At 46.1% G+C, this 22,602-nt stretch overlaps 1 protein-coding gene across 3 annotated transcripts in view; it reads left to right on the forward strand.

Moving 5' to 3' along the window:
• Positions 1–22,602, forward strand: part of RASGRF2 (Ras protein specific guanine nucleotide releasing factor 2) — a 2,380,666-nt gene that overhangs the window by 2,342,489 nt on the left and 15,575 nt on the right. For all 3 annotated transcript variants that reach the window (XM_069627555.1, XM_069627554.1, XM_069627556.1), the window contains exon 26: positions 7,650–7,718. In XM_069627555.1, the coding sequence (XP_069483656.1) occupies positions 7,650–7,718 (69 nt within the window). The remainder of the gene's footprint in view (positions 1–7,649; positions 7,719–22,602) is intronic.

The following is a 22,602-nucleotide window of genomic DNA, read 5'->3' on the forward strand; positions in this document are numbered from 1 at the left end:
TGGGGAGACATTTCGAAGTGCTTTTGAAGCTGTAATCAAAGAGCATGAAAAACACTGCCCCCTACCTTCGATGTAATGCACATGCTACATCTTCCCTTGTCCACCTGCCCCCTCAATATTAGTGCTTGGTGCCTATTCCCCCATTTCCCGCCCCTTCTTCCATTGTGACCTTTTGTTGAAAAAAAAACAGAAGAAAAAAAAACAAAGTTAAAAAATCAAACTAACAAAGTAATCTTATAGAATTCATCTACTTTGCATGTTCAATAAAGTATATAAACTAAATAATGTTCTATCTGCTGAACTTCAAAGAGCCACGCAGCACTGATTACCTTCGCCCGCTCCTGACGCTAACATCACAATACGCTCAAAATCAGCTCTACCTACTTCAATAACGTTAGTAGGCAGCATAGCCAAACCTACACGGTCAAATCCAATGTCATAAAGTTATGTTACGCAGAACAAAGAAGTTAAACACAAACATCCACATCAAACGCAAAACCTTGGTCTTTTTTTTACAGAAATCATAGATACATTTTATTTTGAATAAAACAGAAGTAGTGTGGACCATAAAAAATACTTTTAATTTTGACACAACAATGAAAACTTTCACTGAAGTCCACAAAAAGTTAATTAACTTTTTCTAACCCAGTACATAGTTACCGAACGTCGCAGTGTTTACATTTTCACTAAAACTCACAATTGTAATCTACTGCCAAATCCAATCATCGATCTATCAATACAAGTCTTTGCAGTCTCCAACAAAAATAATTCTCCATAAGCGACGAATAATCTGTGCACATACCGCTCCATTACGCAAGACAATTTACTGCTTTCCAATTGAAATAAATGCAATATTTTCACATCCGCACTTTTCTAGAACCTATATGCGACCATGTTGCTTCTTGTTACTGCAACGGCAAAAGGACAAATTGTTGTCTGGTGATCATCCCAGACAATGTTTACGACACATCCGTTGTTGATAATTATTGTCCAAACACTGTTGAAAAATCAGTTAGCCGGTAGACTGAACCCATGACACACACACAGCGGGAGTATATAACTATGTGAAATAGAGGACAAAAAACATATTTCAGTAAAGAAATACAATACATTCACATTTTGGCTGTAAATTAAAGTTTCTCATAACATGTACTACGTCTACTCTTTGCAGAAAATTCAACATTCGTGCATCACAGAGTTGATCATATGGCAGACAGTTCACTTTCCACACTTCAATAGCTTTCACGTAAAATGTTGCTTACATTGCGTTTTGCGAATCCATTATTCCAATGTTGGACATGACGAACTGCTTCACAACACAGTTTTCTAAAATACAAACTTTACTTTCCAATGTCTGCTTTTAATACAGTGCATATTCTCATTTATTTGCTGATTGTCGAAACATTTACTCCCACAAATTCTTAGTCCACTGTTTTGAAGGCCACATAACAATGCCACCCTTCATGTACCATTCACAGCGTGCCTCACTCAGTTTTGTTTCTGGAAATACATGCCACTCAGCCTTGTCCATAATACAGTGCTCTTCACTTTCATCCTTAAATCAACCAACAAGGCCGCCTCAACAGTACCATTGCTCTGCGCACATTCAGCTTGAGGAGGACTATAACAAGTACCAGCACCGCAAAATAAGGGCACCATATGTAGCTAGAAGATGCGGAAACATAAGCGGGGGCTGCGGGGACCTATACGGTGAGTACAGCAGCGCTGAAACTGTACAATATTAGTACAGCACAGTAAGTACACAACACCGACAGTGGTTGTTATCCACCCTTTTCATGTCTTAATTCTGGTTTTTGCTCTTTCCTTCCCCTTTCCGTTAGCCACAATACAAAAAGTAGACCACTGTGGGAACCAAATGGCAAGTTACAATGTCACACAATGGTGCCAAAAGGGCCCTGGTATCACTCTGCAGAACAAGAAAGGAAGGGAAGCAAGTGCGGCATTGGAGGACGGTGGGTAACACATGCATTTGCAACATTTTTTGACAGCAAGGGCAGCAATGCCATGACCAAACTAATGGCCTAAGGCCACAAAAAGCGAATAAAAGGAGCCCTGCAAACAAGGGTTTCCAATTCGCACATCACTCCGAATGGAGCGCAATGGAGCCGTTCTGCGATCGCATGAACACTTCTACTTTTTCACCAAACCCACCCACCTGGAAAAATAAGAATTAAAAAAATGAAACACAGACACAAAAAAGAATGACAGTACAACAAATGTTGTCACATAGTCATGGGGGGGGGAAGCGGCATGGGCCAAGGGCTAAACACACTGCCCTTGTGCCCAGAAGGACTTTTCATGTTTTTAATGCAAAATGTTATCAATACATTTTATTATAATATATGTAATTCTGCAGTAAAATCCACCAACTTTTATTGCCGACACTACCTTCAATGTGTCAGTAGTTGTTGGACAAACAACCCTACAAGGGTGGGAGTAGGGGGTAATAACGCAAGAGGCCAGGGGGCCATCGCTGCTCCTCAGCCTATAGGGGTAAGTGCAATGGGCCTGGGACAACATTCAATGGACTCATACATATGTTCATTGCAGGAACAAGGTCTTTAATGCAGAGTCTGCACACACCAGCACTGCAGTGTGTATGTCCACAATAGTCACAATGCATAAAATACCTTTCTAGTGCACATGGTGTACCACACCTTCAGCGTCTCCATCCACCCTGACCCCTATCGAGCACACCTTCACAACTGCCATTTATATTAGACGAGGGGGGTATTTAAGGGTAAGGCGACTGCCATAGACCAATGCATGTGTTATTGCACACCAATTTCACAATACGCATATATGTTTGAACGTGTAGTGCACTTACAAAAGTGTCTAACAACTGTTTACCTGCAACTATTTGTAATATTTTTATTTTTTATTTTTATTTTTTATCCTGTACTGTTTTTTTTTCCAATTACTCAATTTTATAATACCTCATATTAAAAACACTCCATACTCCCACTACATTACGAACAATTACTTTACACATATTGCTACTAAGATCATTCTAGCCTTAGTCCTACTAATTACCTATAATTACAATACACATACTACTACTATAGTCATTGTGCCCAGTGCACATATGCCCCCCAGAATCTAGCTACTGGCCACAACACAATGAGCTGCATACCAAGTATGTATCATACACAGTGAACCTATGAAACAGTTAGGGGAGTAGCCCAGAGAGTGGCACTCCTAAGCCTGGCATATATCGCCTTGATGCAGCACCCTATAGGAAAATGGAGCTTCCACTGTCCAGAGTACCTTAAACATAAACAGCACTGGATGGAAAGGGCGCACTCTGGTTCCCTGCACAATTCACCTATGTAGCTACTGATGTTCTCCTCCAACCAGTTTCTGTGCTTATCCCATCATCAGGGAGGCACTCTCACTAGCAGCAAAGAGTCGGTGCAGGTGTAATCAATCAATGTTGATTGTGCTGCAAGGAATTATGGTAGCTGTAGTCATTAGGTTTGCAGGGAACCTGCTGACTCCCAAACACCAACAGTGGGGGAGGGAGGGGAGTAGCCCACAGTGTGGCACTCCAAAGCCAGGCATATATCACGTTGGTGCAGCACCCTACAGGACCCTGGAGCTTCCACCCTCCAGAGTACCTTAAACATAAACAGCACTGGATGGGTGGGGCACACTCTGGTTCCCTGCACAATTCACCTCCACAGCTACTGATGTTCTCCTCCGACCGCTTTCTTTGCTTATCACGTCATCAGGGAGGCAATCAAACTTGCAGCAAAGAGCCAGTGCAGGTGTAATCAATCAATGTTGATTCTGCTGCAAGGATTATGGTAGCTGTAGTCATTGGGTTTGCAGGGAACCTGTTCACCCCTACACCCCATCTCTGAGCATAGTGTGCATTTGCTGAAGCAGTGGAAAGACAGCATGTTTTTGTGTTTAGACTAAGTTTGTTGTGCATTCCAAAAGAAGCTGAAAACAAAGCTTGTCGGTTCTCATGAGAAAACCAAAGGTTGTTTACAAAGCAGTGAGGTTTTGATGGCTACAACGGCCAAGCAGCTGTGGAACTTTACTGACATTGACCTTCTCTGGGAAAAATACTAGGGTGACATTGGAGTGAAAAGAGGTCAGATAAACAGGTTAAAATCAAGCCACTCTTTCTTTTGGAATCTGGCTGGGCTGACACAAACAGACGTGCTCCTTCTGCCTGTTCACTTTAGCGAGGGACTCTCTTCCACCCTGGTGGTTCCAGTGAATACTTGGCAGAGATGAGGATTTTTAGAGAAACGCTAACGGTGAAGTATTCTCGCTTTATTTGTATCTGTATTCTGCTGTGGTCATCTTTAATTGAGATAATAAAGGAACCTCAGAAGGGTCTATTTCAAAATCTACATGAAGTGTGAATGAATTCTTGTGTTCCAAAAAAGCACATTGCCTCCAGACGTTTGTTAAGTGCAGTGGGGAACCCCATAAGTATCTTCAAATTACTGAGATTTGGGAAGGCAAAACATAAACCCATGAGCACATACATAGTATTGCAGAACAGATTCACAATGACATCATGGGACATAGGAAATGGAAGCGCTTTGAGGGGGCGTTAGGTGGAAGCAAAATAGACGGCAATCTTCGAGTTATATGAGAATATTGGGCTATGCTATGTTGCATCGCCCGTGGATAGCCCCCACATTGTACTAAGGTTTATAATATTATTTCTGGTCTTGCTATGAGTGCAGCTCTGTGTTTAATCTTTGTAAGGGTGCAGAAGGAGGAGACTGACACAAGTGGTATGCTGGTTTGTATAAACTTGCATTGATAAAATAAAGAGGGAACCTAACTCTCTCTAACTCTAAGAGAGGTTTCCCAGCCTCAACTAAGGAACTAAAGATTTGGTCAGGATGTCCAAGTAAATGAAGAGAGTCTACCGTTTATATCAAAATGCCTACTTCTGTCCCTTACACTCATAACTAAACTAATGTGGGTCGGCTAGGTCTAGAAGAATGGCTCCCTTCTTCTGGATAACAGATCATAGTTCCATTTGACAGAAGGACCTTCACCTGAGAGAATGACTCCCATCCCCAGGTTTCAGTTCCTTTCCAAGTTACAAAACACAGTTACAGATTGTGATGCTGTAAAGTGCTCAGTTCAAACTCAAATGTTCCAGCTCAGGTATCAACATTCATTATTAACCAGAGTTTTCCTCACTATTGGGTTCCTGGAGTATGTCTCTCTTCTCCAGCTATGCCTAACAGTGCCAGGGGAATTACTCCCTTCCCCGGGCCTACCTTGGCTTTGCTTTGTGGTACACAACACCAGGGGATATGACTTCCTTCCCCTTGGTCTCTCCTAGCTTGCAGTTTCAGCATAGTAGGGGGAATGTCTCCCTTCCCCTGGCCCTTTCAGGTTATTTACCAGAGTTCAGGAAGGCTGGGGGAATGATTCCATTCACTAGGTCCTTCTCGGGCTTGATCATACAGTTGACAGTACCAATGGGTATATCTCCCTTCCCCTGGCTTGGACCAACTTGGTCCAATAACCTGCCAAGTATGATCTTGTTCTCAGGCTTCACAACACCAGGGGAATGTCTCCCTTCCCCTCCGCTGGCCTTTCTCACTAGTTTGCATGGTTCACAACACCAGGGGGGAGGACTCCCTTCCCCTGGTTTCTAATATGCTTGATCTCACAGTTCAATGGTAAAAGGAAGAATGACTCCCTTCACTTGGCCTTTCTCAGCCTTGTACAACAGTTCACAATGCCAGGGGGGATGTCTTCCTCCCCCTGACTTTTCTAATAGGCAAGAACCTGACCCAGGCTTCTTCACCTTTTGGTTGTCGCAGAATTGGTTCACTAGCCTGCCAAGTACTGCCACGAGGAAGCTGACTTTGTCTTCTCTCTCGCTTTTAGTGCCGGTCCCAGACCTGTGTTTCTCTGTATGTAGGGTCCACAATGCTTCTTTTAGTCTTAGTACTTGGTGCAGTCTCCCTCCAAGTACTGCCACAAGGGAGATGTTTTGTGATGCTTTCCCCAAGTCAAACAATGGTATTACAAGTCCTTATACCCCCACTGGATCCCGCGTCCCGCGTTACCTTGGCTTTTCATGGGATGCTCCTCTGGTTCTTCCTGGGGTCTAACTTCTACTTCGTTCTGCATGTGAGCCTCCTTCTCCTTTCCTGGGGTGGCGGTGTCAGTGCTATTATCGGACCACACGGTCCCCCTCCTGGGATTTGTGCCACCATCTCCCAGTCTCCAGCAGCCTAGGGGAGCAGCTCCCCACGAACAAGCAAGGGATTCCCGCTGTTCACCTATCTTCTCAGGCCACGGACCGACCTCGTCCTCTGGACAACGTTCTCTGTGTATCCCTTGAATCTTGCAGGCTACTCCGGTTCACGTTCTACCCTGCTCCCAGACTGGCCTGCATACAGGACTTTGCTCTTTCTTCATAATCCTTAGTCAGTGTTTATGTGATTCCACTGTCCCTGCCTACAGGGAAGGCTAGCGCGCTGCTCTGGGTTTACGGGAGCGTCAGTCATGCCACCACGGATTTTGGCTCAGTACTTGAGCGATTAGTATCCCTGCGGCTCCTCCTGCCGTTAGTATCTCAGTACTTTCTATCTGGTAATAATACATAGAGGTGAGTATAAAAGGTACTAGTAGAGTTTGTACTTTGAGGAGGGGGTATGTGTTAGTATACTGTGATGTGCTACGTGTGATGGAAGAGGGGTGAACATACAACGTTCTTCCTGGATGTTCGTCACCATCCCCAGAGGGGGAGTCGCTCCCCAGAAGATCCTCCCGCTGAGTACCATCCCCAGGGGGACTATCAGGTAATGGCTTCACCTCCCTGGCCTCATGGGAAGAGGCTCCCGTTTGGGTAGATGTGACATCTACGGATTCGTCACATCTTACTGTAAAACATTTTGTTGTTTCCTAGTTTATACATGTTAGCAGAAGGCCCCAGTTGCAGTGTAAAGGCATGGGCAATGCCATATAACATAATGTGAACCCATCAGAGAAATGTAGAAGCTGGGAAGTTGCTGATGTTGTGTGCAAACAGGCTGGCCATAACACCTGTGCACAATTTGGCCAACCTATTTTCCACATCATTTTCCCCTGTAGGCTGGTTTGGTAAATGAAGGGAACAGTAGTTACTATTATGCTTGAATATGGCCTGTGGTTAGTTGGTCATTGAAAACTTTCAAAGATCATGTAGTTTGTGATCACATCTCCATTATATCAAATGACAAAATGTGATGCTTTACTTCAGAAATAGGATTTCGCAGGTATGTGCCCTTTATTGTGCGGAAGCACTTCACTGGTTGCTGCCCATAATCGTGTTCATAAATGGTTCAGCAAAGTATCAGAGGGTACTCAACAGAAGACATGTGGGCCTCCTACAGCTCCTGTCCCTCATTCTGGCACGACATATGTAAACTCATAAAATACTCAATTGAAATATTTGCTTCTAGTCAGCCTTTTGTAAATACTTTTGTAGCAGGATTTTTCCAAGATTGAAAAGTAATTTATCTTATATTTTGAGAAGGCATCGATTGATTTGCACCTGCGTCAAAAGATTTGAAGTCAAATTGCGTGCAGATATGCAGACATGTTTACCCCAGCATTCAAAGTGAAGTAATGTACGTTTCCTCTTTTTTTCATAGATATCACATATTATCCGTGAGATACGCCAGTTCCAGCAGACTCCATACCGCATAGAGCACCGGCCAAAGGTAAGAACATGGGGATGGATATATTCACAGGCTCGGCCCAGCCTATAGAGCAATACCTGACGTGCAGGACCAGCATACAAATGAGGGCACATTTTATGAGTCAAAATGGGCATGTTTGAGTTATTTCACTGAAAAGCTACTAGTTTAGACGAGAGTTACTGAACAAATATTGAATAGAATGCACAATTTGCAAAACATGTTATCCCCCCCCATACTCCATGGGGGCTACTCAACTATCCGACAAAAGAAACAAGTTGCAATTTGTGACTGTGTGCCATGTTAATAATAAATGAACACATGTACGCAGGAACAATTCCAAACTTAGACTCAGGTGCAGGAGCACTATAGGCTCACATTTCAGACATACTTGTGATGTATGCATTAATAGTGCACAGAGAGTGTGCGCGAGCTCGCGCACGCGCAGACACACAATGTTTGCATTATTCATAAGAAGCACCAGGTTTTTTGTGAATCGCAGAAAGCTTTCGAGGTGTAGGTGTAAGTTTTCTAAGGAAGAACGAAAGAAGGTTAATCATTCATGCTAAAATATTTCACATAATTGTGCATTTTTTGGCCAAGTGCAATAATATTTGAAGGTGACAATGCTGGGCACTTGTGCCAGTCATACCCGTACAGTGCTTTAGTCAGCCTGCATGACAAGGTTGGTTAACAGTAACAGGGCAGTCACCAGCCAACAGCACAAACATAGGGGCAAAGCCAGGGAAAAGCCACTGCAGAAGATGCCTGCCTGGCACAAGTGCCATCCTATGCAAAGATCTTGCTGCAGTGTTTGACAAGCAAGTTCATCAATTCAGCAATTATTTTGCCTGCATTTATCAATTTGCCATAGAAGGAAAGTGTTTTCTCTATTTTCTGTGGATAGTTTGTCTACATGTTCCACTTGCCACCTATAGAATCAAAGGAAATGTATTGTTAACGATGATGTGATGAAATGAGCACTTAAACATTTAGCATATTTCAGTCGACCACTAATATGTTATGTTATTTTATGTTATGTGGATTGGTATCTATAAATCCCACCTGCCATCCCCCTCAACGAGCCGCTGGGAGTTGCAGCTTTTACCCCAAATATGTCGATACTGTGGGGAGCAGCTATGGATGGTGGTAACAGAGGGCAGGGAGAGTTGCCTACCCCGATGTGTCTGGGGTGTGACAGAAAATATTTAGGCCCTATCACTTATATATATTTCTTTTTTTTACACAAATGAAGCACTGGCAATCCCAGTGTTACCCACAGTGGAGGCTGTGTTTATGGAATAGCAAGGTTGGAGGGGAGGCTGCATTGATTGGTCAGCAAGGTGGGAGTGGAGGATGCATTGGTGGAGCAACAAGTTGGGAGTGGAGACTGCATTGATAAACCAGCAAGGTGGGAGTGGAAGCTGCATTGATAAACCAGCAAGGTGGGAGAGGAGGCTACATTGGTGGAGCAATAAGTTGGGAGTGGAGACTGCATTGATAAACCAGCAAGGTGGGCGTGGAAGCTGCATTGATGGAGCAGCAAGGTGGGAGCGGAGGATGCATTTTAAACCAGCAAGGTGGGAGTGGAGGATGCATTGATGGAGCAGCAAGGTGGGAGTGGAGGATGCATTGATGGAGCAGCAAGGTGGGAGTGGAGGATGCATTGATGGAGCAGCAAGGTGGGAGTGGAGGATGCATTGATGGAGCTACACAATGGAAGTGAACGCTGCTTTAAGGGGGTGGCAAGGTGGAGTGGAAGTAAATGAAAAGAGCTCTGTGAGAAAGGAGACTGCAGAGAGGAGAATCTCAAAAAAGGCACTCTTTTGTAGAAATACATGTGAGAAATGAGAAAGCAGGGGAGAACATCTAAAAAATAACATCTTGTAGAAGGAAATGTGTGGTGCCGCCACTAAAAACCAGGATCCCTTATGTCTAATATCCCTGACCGGTTATGTTTGTCTCGCAGAGTTGTACTCTTTCAGCCAGACCGAAATTGATTAAGAAGAAAAGCCCTAAAAAGTTCTATTTTTTGAGAGGCTAGGCAGGTGCTCTCCTGAGAGCGAACACTTATCATGGATCCTGAATAAGCCAAACAGGGCAGTACTATCTTCTATTTGAACGTCATATGGGTGAGATGATGCAGCATCATCAGCACGTGCTGTTGAGCTTTGCTGCACTGATGAAGAGCACGGTGGGATGTAGGCTGTATGGAGGAAGCAGCAAGGTGGGAGTGTAGGCTGCATTGATGGAGCAGCAAAGTGAGAGAGGAGGAGAGAGGAGGCTGCATTGACGGAGCTGCCAGGTGGGAGCGTGGGCTATATTGATGGAGCTGCAAGGTGGAAGTGGAGGCTGCATCCTCTTCCCCATGTGACTTTCAAATAGAATATTTTGCATAATGTAAGGGTGTCAAGTAGGAAGCTGACACAAAGGTGGCATGGTTTTTATTATAAAGGTTTATTTCTCAAATAGAAAACCTCGCTGTCCCCATCTCTAAGAGGGGTCTCCCTGCCTCGAAGTAAAACTAAAGGTATTGTCAGAATGTCCATCAAATCAAAGTTCCACCATCCTGTGTCAAATCCTATTCTAACCCTTACACTATAAGTAAAGGATAAACTAATGGAAAGTTCCTTTTTCAGGAGAATGGCTCCCTTCTCCTACTTCTTGAACAGTGTCCAAAGAATGTTCTCTTTCAACAGAAAATACCAAGGGGAATGACTCCCTTCGCCTGGCTTATGTGCTTCGCCCAGTCTTTATGCAATGTCCAAGAGAATGACACCCTTCAAATGTTATAAACGTATGCAAGTGGGTCTAGGTCACCTGCCCTAAGGCCCGCCCACATGGTGCCTTCCTGGTTGCTGCTCTTTTTCACCACTTAACAAGCCCCTCCCACCTGGTGCCTTCCTGCTTGCTGCTCTTTACTCTACTTAAGGAGCCCTCCAGCCTCTTTTCCTTAGCAGCTGGGGAGCAGGTGCCAGTGTATCTTGGTCACCTGGCCTAACCACCACCCACCTTCTTAGCCCTGCCTCTTCCTTCCTGCTCTTAACTCTTAGATCAAGGATGTCTCTCGCCCGGGCATCCAAAGCGAAGGGCAGACAAAGAAAAGGGCAATTCCTGTTTGGACCTGTTCAGACCAGGAGGATCCAGGGCCCGTCCCCCAGCAGGTAAGCATGCACCAACATGTGTTACTCCCTCTGTCCCCACAGGCCATCCCCACTCCCTCTGGTACCCTCATGATGTTCCCTTGTGTCCCCCACCCTTCTCGCACACAGGTGTTGCGTGTTTTGCTTGATTCTTCTACCCTGCTCCCCTCCCCAGCCTACTTCTGCAGAAGTCTATCCTGATACATTCTGGTTTTACCATCACCGTCTTGTGGCCAATGCTGGATTTGACTATTAAGGACTTCATTGATTCATGGTGCATCACTCTTTCTCAACTCTCATGCCGGACTTCCTTTGCATCTTGTACTCATGGTGGCCCTGAATCATGCTGTTCCCATCTTCACCTTGTATCATGACTTGCAACATTATGGGCCTCATTACGACATTGGCAGTAGCCGTGCCGGTAATTACCGGTACGGCTGCTGCCGGAGTCGTTTATTTACCGGCACCCGGCAATAGGGATGTACCGGGGCATTCCAGCCCCGGCAGACCCGGTACATCCCCATTGCTGGGTGCCGGTAATAATTACTCCCCATTCCCATTGAGCCCAAGAGGGAATGGGGAGGTCGGATGCACCGCCATCCAGCTCAGACCTGGCGGGCGGAAAGGCATCCGCGAGTAGAACTCTTAGTATGCCGGTCCGGTACTAATGGCGCTGTTACTACCGGACCGTCAAACTTGTAATGAGGCCCTATGTGTTACTCCTGACTTCTACAATTGTTTTCTCTCTCCCCTCTTGCTTCTCCACTCTTTTTGACTGCTTACTCTCTGTTCTCCCTTTTCCTATCTCCTCCTCCCCTTACTTTCTTCTATGCACTTACTCTATCAGAATTGTCCCTGGACCTAGTATGATAGCAACCTTGTCTTGTTTCCTCCCCCTCCCTTTGATGCCCCCCCCCCTCCAGCACTATCTGAAATGTTGTCAGGCCTAGTACGATAGTCGCTTGTTGTCGCTCCCCTCCCTTTCTGCACCCCTCTCCCTCACCTTTTGTTTTTCTCCAGCTCTACCAGAAATGTCGTCAGGCCTAGTATGGTAGTCGCCTGTCTGTTTCCATTTCCTTCCCACTCTCCCCCTCCCTTTCTAATCTATGTCTTAGCTCTTGCACTACCTGAAATGTCATCAGGCCGAGTACCATGGTTAATTTCACATGCTTACTGTTCATGGCCTGTAAGAATGTCATTGTATTTTCCCTTGTTCCCTCCCTTGCCTTGAAGCGCTTTGAAACACATTGTGTATAGGCGCTATATAAATAAACTATCATATCATATGATTTAGTTCCCAATAGAGCCAGGGGGAATGTATCCCTTCCTCTGATGTCTCCAGTACAACTCTCAACCCAGTACCAAGAGAATACCTCCTTTCTTCTGGTGTTACTTTGTACAGTTCACCACAAGGCCAGGGGGAATGACTCCCTTCCCCTGTCATCTTCAACACAAGTTCTGGGCCTGCACCAGGAAAATGACTCCCTTGTCCTGGCGTTACTTGGTTCAGTTCACAAAACAGCCAGGGGGAATGGCTTCCTTTCCCTGGTGTCTTTTTCACAGCTCTTTGTCCGATACCAGGAGAATGACTCCCTTCTCCTGATAATGCTTGGTACAGTTCTTTCTCACTGTTGGGGGTTCAGACCCTTCTCTGGTGGCCAGTATTTTCCTTGTTACCACTGCGCCGAGGAAGATTTCATCTGATGCTAGCCCTCTTACTGTTGGGGTCCCACACCCTACTTTCATTATGCTCATCAATGTCCTTGCTAATAATGGGCTGGGGAAAAGTCCTCTTAGCCTCTGTGTCAACCCCTGAGTCACCTCCGGTTCTCATGTACCTCCCCTTACCTCTTACGGGGGCTTTGGTACGTTGCCGGACCTTCCTGTGGTCGGTCCACACTTCTCCGGCTCCGTGGGCTTTTCTCCTCTGCACTTGTGACTTCGCAGCGACTTTCTGGCTTTGGGATTCCGTCCACCTCAACATGGCAGGCACAGAACTTTGTTGGTGTCCTCTTGCCACGCTGCGCTTTTCCACAGCTGTTGGTCAGTGGTTGAATCTCCTGCATTGGAGTCTTCGGACGCTAACTGCTTTCCCCAACAGGACTGGATACTGCTGCACTTGCCACCACAGTGCTTCTTGTCACGGCTGCGTTCGGCTCAGTGTCAAGGCTTGACTTAGCTAACCATCCTTTGTCCATTTTTATACTTTGTACCGAGCTTCTCCCATGAGGATCGCACAAGTCCTCCTTCTTTGTTGCTGACTTAATCCTCCTTAGGGCCACCTCATACCAGTGTTGATCTTTATGTATCCTGTGTTCTTCTTTGTCCTATTACTTTTGGTTTTAGACCCTATGTTACAACAATGCATAGGGGTTCTTTACAGTTTATCCAGTCCGGAATACATGCTGATAAAATTCCATTAATTCTGGCACCAGCATTTATTCCAGACCAGCAAAACACAAGTTTGCCATTAATTCTGGCACCAGCATTTATTCTGGACCAGCAAAACACAAGTTTGCCATTAATTCTGGCACCAGCATTTATTCTGGACCAGCAAAACACAAGTTTGCTGGTAGGGGCAGTGAGCTACCGGCAGGCCTAACCTGCCAGGAGTTCAGGCCCCTACGGCAAATAAGTGCTGCAATTACTGGTACCGGTAACACCAGTGCTGGTAATTACGGCAATCCCATCCCATGCATTCCTATGGGCCATAGACTTGTTTTCAATCTAGTGACTCTTGCAATTAGGGACGGCCAAGGAATGTCAGGAAGTAGCAACATTCATTGGGCTGTACCCCCTGGTCCCTCCCCATGAGGTCCTAATGCGTTAAAAAACAACTAGGGGAACCATTGGGCAGTGGCCGCACCTTCGTATCCTCATGAGAAAGGGTTCCTCACTGGGGAGAAGTAACGGCACCTTGTAAATCATCACAATAAGTAATGTTGTGTTTGGCTTATTCCGGATTCATGAGGAGTGTTCGTTCTAAGGGAACACCTGCCTAGCCTCTCAATACACAGAACGTTTTAATGCTTTTCTTCTTAATAAGTTTAGGTCTGGCTGAAAGGACGCAACTCTGTGAGAGAAACATATCAGAGTTGAATTCAAAACTGACTTTGCTGATAAGGCCAGTGATATTACACATAAGAGATCCTGGTTGTGTCACACATTTTGTCATTTTTTAGATGTTGTTCCCCTGCCTTTTCATTTCTCACATTAACTTCTACGTAAGAGCTCCTTTTTTGAGATTCTCCTTTCTCCAGTCTCCTTTCCCACAGACCCCTTTTCATTTACCTCTTTAATACAGCCTCTACCCCCACCTTGCTGCTCTATGAATGAGGCAGCGCTCGAAATTGAGATTGGATAAGAAGGAGCTAACTGCAGCTCCTGGGTATCCAGCATTAACCAGTGACAAGGAGCTACCACTGTAGAACGAGGAATTAGTACATTGTGTTCCGCAAATGTAACTTCCACATAGGATGCAAACACATAATTGTGTCCATTATTTATAAACCCTTATGCTTTAAATGGTGTATACATGTGTCCTAATGTTTATATTTAGATTGTCTCAAATGCACAGTTATATTCACATAGGTGTGTTTGTTCAGCATCCATTGGCCTTGGAGCCAAAAGTAGCTCCTGGTAGCTGTTGCTGTCAAGCTAACCAGGCTCTTTTAGGCTAAAAGCAGCAGCTAAATAGCCCCCAGCTCACCTCAATTTCGAACCCTGATGAGGACTCCACTCTCCAGAAGTAAACCACTAAAACTTTCTATTAAAAGTATTTCTTGAACAGGCTTAAACTGTCCTCGTCATGATATTTACTCTATGAATGCGGTCTGCCTTCCAACAGAACCATTTGTTATCCCCTCTCCCTCATAGCACAGGGTATAACGCACCTGACCAATCCCGCAGTCCTCCTGTTTTGCTTTCTGTTCTTCTGAACAGTGAACCCTGGAGAGCCCAGCTTGGCTGGCCTCTTGTTGTTCTGAAGATTTGAACCCTGCTGGGCTTTGTGGTTTTAAGAATGCTGTTTTGTAATTTCCTCCTCAATCCCTACTGGGATTGGACCTATGGAGACCAGGCAGCCCCAAGCCTGGTGAGTATGGGGCACCTGGGGCACTCAAGCTTGTGGGTTACTGCAGAGGGATGGTTTGCTTTCTACCTTTCCCGACAGTGCATCTTGGAGAAGCTAGCTAGGCTGGTATATTATTTTTCTGAAGTTTGGAACACAGTGGTAGGCTTTTTGGGACTAAGAATGCTGCTTTGTAATTTCCCTCTCTGTCCCTACTGTGCATGGATTTAAGGAGAGCAGACACTAGGCCTGGTGAGTATGGCACACCAATGGAGTTGCTGCTGGGTTGGGGGCCAGGGGTGCCCAGGCTTGTGGGTGTCTGCAGAGAGACTAAGTGCTTCTGTCCTTCCAACCAGTGCATACTTCCAATGACTGCTAGGCATGTGTCTTGTTTTCCTGAAGTATGCAACCCACTGGGCTTTATGGGTCTCAGAATGGGTTTCTGCATGGCTTGGACTTCAGGAGGGGAGGGCATCCACAGACTTAGTGTATATGGGGCATCCCTTTAATGTTAGCTGGTTTGAGCTTCAGGGGTGGTTGCAGGTGGCTATCCTGGGCCTGCGAAAGGACAGGGTGCTGGGAGTGAACAACAGATGTCAACAGTGCCGGCTTTCACTGGGGCCCATGCTTTGGTCATCATTTTAGGAAGGAGTGTTGAATGGGAATGTGTGGAGTTCAGATACCCCTCTAAGGAGCCTCACGGTCATAGTGAGTAGGAGAGAATGGGACTGTGGTCACTGTGTTATTCTCTGCCTCATGTACAATGCCATTATTCTTTGAATGGGGTATGGTGGTTCCCAACTCTCTGGTTTGCAACCAACAAGGTCTCTTGCAGGTACTGCTATGCTCCCACTCTCTTGGTGTGGGTACAGGTCTGGCAATGGCAGCATGAGCACTGACCTTGCCATTTGGGGTGAGCAATATTTTGGGCTTTAAATACTTGCACAACACAGTGAACAGGCTGCCAGTTTTGCTGGTTAACCCTCTCTCCTGTCCTCCCCCCAAAATTAAAGGAATGGACGCTGCATTGGGATGTGTGGAGCACAGCCTTGAGGACACAGAGAGTAAGGGAGAATAGGACTTTGAATAGATTTCTTCATTCCACAGATTCTTATCTATGATATCTTATCCACAGTGCAGCTGCTCTTTAGAAACCTTTCTGCCGGCACAAGGTGCATCGCGGCTCTGTGTCGGATCTGTCTGATGCCTCTACATGCCCTTTCCAGACATGATGTCAGGGGCAGCATATATTGAGGCGCCATGCCCGTGACCTCAGTTCCTTTTTTCTGTGCACTCTGTTTGCAATTTATTTATTTACTTAATTTATTTTAATTTTCATATAGCGACACATGCCCGTAGACCTCAGAGCACACAGGTAAAAAAACAGGACAAACAAACAAAAGAGTAGGGAATCAAGGGGGTTATTGATCAGTCAGAAAAGGTGTTCAGCCACGTGCGCAATTGAAGTCTTTCTTCAGTCAGAGCATTCCAATCTAATGGAGCCTGGAAGTCAAAACTGGTACCACCAAACTCAACGGGCTTGAATCTGTGCTGAATAAGTCTAGCCTGATCCTGAGAGTATGTCTAGGCTGGTGCACCTTAAGGGGGTCAAGAAGGTATGTGGGAGCCTCAACATTCCAGCATTTGTGAGTCAATGTCAGTACCTTTTGAGTGATGCGATGTCTCACCAGGAGCCAGGGCAGATTCCTTCTGGAACTGGTAATATGATCACGGCGGGCAAGGCCAAGAGTTGCACGCACCGCCCCATTTTGGGTTACTTGCAGTGCTGTGATATGATGTTAGCTGGGAAGTGCTGAACAACAGGCTATTGCAATAGTACAGACAGGAATTCACCAGGGCCGAGGCCAACACAGAGCTGTTCCTGGGGGAGATGCATGGGCGAATGTGGTTAAGTAATTTATTAATATAACCACAGGTGGGGCCGTGTTTGAGTGACATGATGTTTCATCATCAGCTCAGTGTTGAAAACGACATCCAAGGTCTTCACGGCATTGGCCACTGCAATATTGCTGTCTGCAATAATAAAGCTCTGGTAGTTTGCGCTATCAGGAACATGCTCTTCGAATTTCTACAACGCCATTCCCAACCCGGCGAAGGCCTCAGGTTTTAAGCCATGCATGGATTGCGTCCGACAGATTTCAGTATCGGATATGCATCAGATTTGCCTCTGTTGCTTGGGCGAGGAGCACGACCACAAAGTCTGCGGGTGGCGTGGGTCCATGCACCTAAAAGCCCTATGGGAACTAGCTGCGGAAAATCTTCACCTAAGTCTACAAGGAGAGGTGTGAGGTTGGTCAGTCTCATTCGAGGTTTCAAAGCGAGGATCGGCGTTCTGAAGAAAGTTGCCCTTGTGCAAGGAGAATGATAAGAAGAAGCACCCACTCCCCAAGCGGATCCTCGCACTACCGTTCTTTGTCCTCTTCTAAAAAGAGGAGCCACTGCTCCAGGGACTCCCAGGGAAGGCAGCTCAGGTACCCTTTCCATCCCAATCCCCCACCCTGGAGGTATGGGAACAATTTTGCCTGAAGATGCTAGACATATTCGCCAAGGTGCCGTTGGCTCAGGCAATGGTTCCGATGGACACAGCATTGGTGTCAATGGGTCCCACCGCATCCTCTGGGACTGGCAGGGTACCCGCGGGGATCACTTCTGCACACTTACGGGCTCGGGCCTGGATTCTAAGAGGGATGAAGTTCCTCAGGGCCATCAGCCTCTGTCTTCAGACAGGGTGGACTTGGGGCCAGTTCCGACTTCATTCTCAATGTTGCAGAACTGATCGATGCCGGGAGCTTCTTTGGAATATGCTCCTCTTGCTCTGAAACCCTTGATCTCGAAGATGAATGATATCTACGATGAAGAGGTGGTCCAGGTGCCCTTGAGGTTAGAACATTTGGTCTCCAGGGAAGGGAGGGACTTTCCAGAGGAGTTCTATGAGGAGGGTGAATACTTCCAAGGATTGTCCTCTGACCTCCAGGAGGTCAGTGGTCTGGACACCTCCCCTGAACTGGACATTCTTCCAGCTCCTACTCCTGGTAAGTCTCAGGCATCTTTTCAGAAACTATGGCTAGGGTGGCCAAGACCCTGGGCATACCTGCTCTGTCCAGGCCCAAAATTGAATTTGAACTAACCGACATCCTGGACGAAGGATCCGAAAGGGAGACTCTGCTACTGTTCAATTTAGCAGATGAGTGTTACGCTCACCTGGACCCCACAGGGGTGTCGATCGGACCCGGACAGCTGCGGTCTCCGTCAACGTGATGCGTAGTGCAGCGATGACTGTCTGGACTGGCCCGCCTAGTCTTGTCTGCTGGACCCGAAGAAGTATTTTCCTGCAATTGGAGACAGGGATTAGCCAGCTGTGTGTTTTAGTGATGGCCTCCCAACTGTTCTCGCTCTCCCCCACTAATCACCTCCGATATCCCCTTAGTAACCTCACCTTATGTTTGTGAAAGATGAGCTCTCCATCCTGCGTGTCTTGCAGGGGCGCGTAGATACCAGTTACTTCACTGGTTTGAAGGCGTTGGGAGAGTTCCGGTAAGCATTGACTCTGAAGTCCCAGGCGGGATTGGTAAGTATCAAGTTCAAAGAGTTCAATGTGCCCATGTTCACTCTTGTCCCCTTCCTTCCTTAAGTTGCAACTGAGTTCGTGAGAAGAAGGTCTCGTAGCTGCTGCTGGCGTTCAGGTAAGAGTCTGTGTTACCCAACGCTGTCCGGTAACTATTGCATGCGTTAACGTGGTGTTTTTCTCCCTCTTTACAGATGCGGCATATGAATATATGGAGAATAATACCGCCGGTGGTAAATCAGGTAAGTCTATGGTGGTAAGAGGTATTTGTTGATTCCCTTGGCTCACCTTGTTATTCTTGTGCCCCTAGGTGCCGGAGTACGGCGAAGAAATGATGGAGACAGTGCCGGATCGAAAGATGCTGTGAGAACTGGTGAGTATGGCGCCGTGCTGGAGCTGGCGAAGCGACGCGTGCAGGACTGATGTACTTTCCAGGTCGGGAGATGAAATGGAGCCGGAATCAGGTGAGGAATTTGAAATAAGTTTGTTTTCTAACCTTGTCCTTTTCTTCCTCTTTATTCTAGGAGCTACGGATTCGAGGCGGGCGTGGCAGAAGACTGGATGCTGGTTGCAGGCACGCGGGCGTGGCAGAAGACTGGATGCTGGCTGCAGGCACGGTGAGAGTCACACTGCTGGATGCAGAATAACACGAAGCATGTGCTGCTGTTCGGGCGTGGTTTAAATAGCCTCCAAAGTAGTCCCAGGAAAGAAGTTCCCCAGGACCACACCGAGTAAAAAATAGTCCCTGTAGTAAAATAGTGCCATCCAGGCCTCATGTTGGCTTGGATTTATTTGCAGCATGGTCTGCATGAGGTAAGTATTGTCTATGAGCCTGGCGCCTATGGCGCCAGGAGTGATTTTTATTATGAGCCTGGTGCCTACGGCGCCAGGACTGAAACCAGACATCCCCTAGCTGGGGCTGCTGGGGTTTTTGTAAATGTCTGGATGCCTGCTCCCGGGGCTGATGGGCTTAATCCGGATGCCCGGGGGTAGGCATCATGACAGCACTCCCCCCCAAGGCCCCTCCTAAAGTTGTTCTTCCCCATGGCCCTGGTTTGTCTGAGAAGTTCCGATGGAATTTCTTCACCAACCGAGGTGCATGAACGTGGTCACTAGGCTCCCATGACCTTTCCTGTGGTCCGTAACCTTTCCAGTCGATTAAATAAAAAAGTCTTGATTCAACCAACTTAGAGTCCAGGATATTCTTTACCTCGAATTCAGGTTCTCCATCTATTAGGATGGGGTCAGGTGGTTTGGCAAGTCTTGTCCCGGGTTGAACTGGTTTCAGTAGTGAAACATGAAAGACAGGATGGATCTGCATATTAGATGGTAATTCCACCTTGACGGCCACCGGCTTGATAATGGCCTTAATAGTGTAAGGTCCCAAATGCCTAGGATTAAAAGACTGAGTTCCTTTTAGAGGTATGTGTTTTGTAGCCAGCCAAACTTGATCCCCAATCTGATATCGTGGAGCATCGCTTCTATGTTGATCAGCATTTTTCTTATATTTCTCTTTCGCTTGTTTCAAATGTTCTGTTGCCTCCTTAAAGGCTTGTGTAATAGTAGAGTGTAAATGGCTAACTGCAGGCATTTCTAAGTGCTGAGGCGAATCGAGTTCTGAGGTTCGAGGGTGATGTCCGTATATGGTATAGAAGGGGCTTTGTCCGGTTCCAGAATGTACTGAGTTATTGTATACATATTCGGAAATCCATAAAATATCCTTCCAATGGCTTTCGGTCTGGTGCAGCATGCAACGTAGGTACTGTTCAAGGGTCTGGTTGGTCCTCTCCGTCTGACCATCTGTCTGGGGATGGTGACTGGTTGATAACCTCACGTCGATTTGCCCCAATTGACAACATTTCTTCCAAAATTGTGGAATGAATTGACTGCCTCGGTCAGAGACCAATACGGAAGGAAATCTGTGTATTCGAACAATGTTTTGGAGGAACTCCTTGGCCAAAATTGAAGCGGAAGGTAATCCTTTCAAAGGAATAAAGTGGGCCATCTTGGAAAAAAGATCCACAATAACTAGGATGGTGTTAAATCCATTACATGGAGGTAGATCTGTAATAAAGTCTAAAGACAAGGTGTGCCATGGTGTAGGTGGAATATCCAAAGGTTGTAAAAGGCCAGCGGGTTTTTTCTTCTGGCTTTTGTTTTGGGCACAAATGCCACATGACATCACAAGTTACTTTATGTCTTTTCGCCAAGTGGGCCACCAGAACTGTCTCTTAATTTTCGCTTCAGTTTTTGCGATACCTGGGTGCCCTTCCATCAGGGTGTCATGGTAATTGGCGATGACTAGTTCTTGTATTTCCTTGTGTGGTAGAAATAGTCGTCCTTGACGACTGAGTAGTCCGGGCCTTTCTTTACCCAGTCCTGCAGGGTTGCTGGATCGAAGAGTTGTTGAATTTTTGAATGAATATCTTCTAGTGTCTGTTGAGTAGTTATGCCAAGAATTCTTTGGTCGGGAATTATTGGCACCGGTTCCGGGTTTGCATATGCTTCTCCCATCCCTATTCGGGATAAGGCATCTGCTTTGCCATTTTTGCGGCCTGGTCAATAAGTGATCATGAAATCGAATTTGGCAAAGAACAATGCCCATCGAAGTTGTCGCGATGATTGGGCTTTGGCTGTTTTTAAATACTGCAGGTTCCGGTGATCAGTGATTACGGTAATGGTATGCCTGGCACCAAGAAGGTAGTGCCACCAAGCCTTAAAGGCGGATTTGATAGCTAATAGCTCTTTATCGGTAATCGCATAGTTTAACTCAGGTGCTGAGAACTTTCTGGACCAAAACGCTACTGGGTGAAGTTGACCGGTTTCAGGATCCTTCTGGGACAGGACAGCTCCCATGGCTAAACTGAATGCTTCAGTTTCTACTATGTATGGAAGCTCAGGGCGTGGATGCTTTAAGACAGGTGCTGATGTGAATTTCGCTTTCAGCTCTTGGAAGGCCTTTTCAGCCTCTTCGGTCCACAAGAAGCGTTTGTTTTTTCGCAAAAGTGCTGTGATGGGGTGTACAACATGGGAGAAGTCCGGAATGAATCTGCGGTAGAAATTAGCAAATCCGAGCATGCATTGTACCCCTTTGACTGAACTGGGTGATGGCCACTTGAGAATTGCGTCCACCTTTCGAGAGTCCATTCGGACTCCCTTTGGAGTCAGGATAAATCCAAGAAATTCAACTTCCGTAGCATAAAAAACACATTTTTCCAATTTTGCATATAACTTGTGCTGGCGTAGTTTCTCAAGGACTGCACGCACGTGCTTAACATGGTCTGATTCTGAGGAGGAGTACACTAGAATATCATCTATGTATACGACGACACAGACGTCAATGAGTTCACGAAGGACATCATTCATAAAATACTGGAAGGCTGCTGGTGCATTGCACAACCCGAAGGGCATCACCTGATCTTCGAATAATCCGTACTTGGTGCGAAAGGCAGTCTTCCATTCGTCGCCTTTCTTGACACGTACCAGATGATATGCCCCTCGGAGATCTAACTTAGTGTAGATACAAGCCTCCTTTACTTGGTCTAGTAATTCGGGGATCAGAGGCAATGGGTATCAGTTTTTTACCGTAATCTGATTTAATGCGCTGTAATCTATGCACGTTCTAAGGTCACCTTCCTTTTTTGGCACGAAGAATAAAGCTGAGGATGCAGGAGACTTGGAAGGACGAATAAAGCCATTAGCAAGGTATTCGTCCAAGTATTGCCATAGGTGAAGATTTTCAGGTTCCGTGAGGGCGTAGATTCTACTGCATGGGGGTTGTGCACCGGGTAGGAGGTCGATTTGACAATCGTATGATCTGTGAGGAGGTAATGTATTGGCCTGTTCTTTTTTAAAAACATCCTGAAATTCTTGGTATTCCTGAGGTAACTGCACGATTGGGGTAACGACTGTAGCCAGGCCTTTGTTCAAAGTTTTCTCCGGGTAACAGGTGTGTGCACAATCCAGGAAGGTTATTCTCTTCTCTCGCCATTCTATACAAGGATTATGTGTTTCCAACCATGGCATCCCCAGTATTATCTGGAACTGTGGGGCTTTGATTAGATCAAACACAATAATCTCTCGATGCCCATCTTGACTCAACAGTGTCAT

This window comes from Ambystoma mexicanum, chromosome 6p, assembly GCF_040938575.1.
Source record: "Ambystoma mexicanum isolate Mex_15411 chromosome 6p, UKY_AmexF1_1, whole genome shotgun sequence".
In the NCBI taxonomy this organism is placed as follows: domain Eukaryota; kingdom Metazoa; phylum Chordata; class Amphibia; order Caudata; family Ambystomatidae; genus Ambystoma; species Ambystoma mexicanum.